The sequence below is a fragment of the Cavia porcellus genome, unplaced genomic scaffold (assembly GCF_034190915.1).
Source record: "Cavia porcellus strain 051 isolate PalLab524CR breed Dunkin Hartley unplaced genomic scaffold, mCavPor4.1 scaffold_18, whole genome shotgun sequence".
NCBI classification, from domain to species: domain Eukaryota; kingdom Metazoa; phylum Chordata; class Mammalia; order Rodentia; family Caviidae; genus Cavia; species Cavia porcellus.
This window is the reverse complement of record NW_026947501.1, coordinates 43,300,312-43,302,920: the sequence shown is the minus strand read 5'-3', so window position 1 is coordinate 43,302,920 and position 2,609 is coordinate 43,300,312. Positions and strand designations below refer to the sequence as shown.

The 2,609-nt window shown below is 40.9% G+C and overlaps 1 gene segment (V, D, J or C); it reads right to left on the bottom strand.

Annotated features, from left to right (window-relative positions):
- Positions 1–1,582: 1,582 nt before the first annotated feature.
- On the bottom strand, positions 1,583–2,157 carry LOC100715793 (immunoglobulin kappa variable 1-9-like). The segment is given in 2 exon segments: positions 1,583–1,920; positions 2,049–2,157. Coding segments are annotated over 2 exon segments (378 nt in total).
- Between the last annotated feature and the right edge of the window lie 452 nt (positions 2,158–2,609).

Here is a 2,609-nt window from a genome sequence, read left to right as displayed (position 1 = left end):
AAACATATAAAGAAATGAATTAAGAAATGGGTGGAAGAGAAAGGAAAGGGAAAGAAGATGAAAAAAGGACAGAGATAAGGATTGGGGGTCACCTGAGAGGGGGTCCAGGTCACTGAGAGTACTAGGAACCCATGCGTGTGCTGCTGATAAACTTCACAGTTCCACAGTTTATAGCTTCCGGACCTTCTTTGGCTTCCAGGGTAGAATCAGAGAATCTTGTTTCTTATATCTGCATTTTTAAAATTTCCATACCACTAGGTCTTTCATATTAAAAACTATAGATTGCTTCCATTTTTTGGTGATAAATTATATTGAATAATTTGTATATACTTATTTACCACTTGTATTTTTTCTTAGCAAACTATCTATTCACATGTGACTCAAAATTTAGTTGAATTACCTGACTTTCTGTTGTTAAGTTTTTGAGTTGTTTGTAGACTCTGGGAATTAAACTCTGTTGAATAAATTGAAAGATTTTTCTTTTGTTGTGAAGACACTTTTCAGGTTAGTGTAATCCCATTTAAGTTTTGCCTTTATTTCCTGAGCTATTAGAGTTTTGTTTAGAAAAAAAATATTGCTTGTATCAGAATTTGGAAGCTTTATCTTGCTTTACTCTGGTAGTTTCAGAGTCTGTCCTTTGCTTAAAGGCTTTGATCCATTTTGAACCAGTTTTCATACAGGGAAAGAGAAGCGGTGGGCCTCAATCTCTAGCATGCGGGATCTAGTTTGCTGAGTACCATAGAGTCATCTCACCACAGTTAGAAGGACTAATGTTAAACAGTAAACACTGACAGAGATCTGAAACAAAAGGAACACCCATGCATTGTTTGTGGGAATACAAATTAGTACAGCTACCATAGAAAACATAGAAACACAGAAATTCTTGCGAAAATTTGATAGAATTATCCCTTGATGTAGCTGTCCAACTCCCAGGTCTGTACCAAGAGGAAGTGAAATCAGCATACAGAAGAGACAAGTGAAGAGCTACATTCATTGTGACAATATTTGTAACAACTAATGTGTGGAATCTCTGAAGGTGGCCATCAACAGCATATGAATGAAAACTCATGGCACATGTATGTAAGTGTGTTACTCAGCCAGAAACAAGTAAACTGCCATTTGCAGACAAACAGATGGAACTAGAGGACGTCTTAGTAAGTAATCAATATACAAAAATAACAAGATTTATATGTGCTTTTATGTATATACTAAGTGGACGAGAAAATAGAAGAGTGATTACTAAGGATGGAAGTGAAGAGGTCCACAGCAGAAGGGTGGATGAATATTATTAATACACGCTGTGTTTGCTCCTAGAACAACATGGCAAATTCCATTACTGTTGGAAAATAATACATGTTAATAACATGGATTTAAATAAATTTGTAGAAATTACAGTATAAAATCTGCTGTCCACGTTTAAAACAATTCCCATGTGGAATATCCACTGTGTGGTCTCTTCTGTATGAGTCCCAAGAGATGTGACAACATGGATGCCTCAGTGGGACCTTCCTGCTTCTGAGAAATGCTCTCAGCAGGCAGAGATGCCTGGAGGAGCAGCTGGGCAGCCCAACATCACACTTCTGCTTCCCTGGGAGGTTTATGTAATGATTTGTATCACTGTGGGTGGGTAACTGTGACGCTGTTGACAGTAATAAATTGCAGAATCCTCACATTCCAAGCTGCTTATGGTGAGAGTAAAATCTGTCCCAAATCCACTGCCACTGAACCTTGCTGGGACCCCAGCGTACAAATTGTATGAATCATAGATCAGGAGCTCAGGGGCGTTCCCTGGTTTCTGCTGATACCAGCCTAAATAGCTGCTGATGCCTTGACTGGCCCGACAAGTAATGGTGATTTTGTCTCCTGGAGATGCATACAGGATGGATGGAGACTGGGTCAACTGGATGTCGCATGTGCCACCTGAAATTGGAAGCATACAAGTGAAAACTCATACAAGTATTTACTCTTGTCACTAGAGGAGTTCCTTCATTGGCCAGGAACTTCATTGCCATTGGACTGAGCAAATCCCTAGCACTGCCAATCCTTACCTGGCAGCCAGAGCAGCAGGAGCCCCAGTAGCTGAGCAGGGACCCTCATGTCCATGTTGTGTGCTGACTGGGACTGAGTCCTGCACAGGGTGTGAGTGGCCTATGAAGGAGTCCCCAGGGCATGGCTGTGCTCTGGGGAATATGTAAATCAGCAGGGGTTGGGTATAACTGGCACAGCTGCAGGGCTCAGTCATTTCAGTGACACAGCACAAGCTCAGGGTCTGGAGAAGTCCCAGTGTGACCAAAATGTTACAGATTTGCCTTCAGACAATGTGTTTCCCCTAGAGAGCACTGGATGTACTCAGACTGCTGCCCATTGTTACATTGCCACCATTATGGCTCATTGTGTCTTATCTTGTTGTCCTTTTACCTGTGACAGAGTCTGTCAGAAAACACCCAGCAAACTCACAGATACTCTTCATGCTTCCTACATTTTGTTGCTACGATAGTCATTTAAGCAGAAAAGGGTTCGTTGCTGTTTTGATTATGTTAGTTTTTAGCTTTATGTCCAGTGCAATCAGATAGAAGATGAAGAAATTATGAGTCACGGTTTGTTGGAAA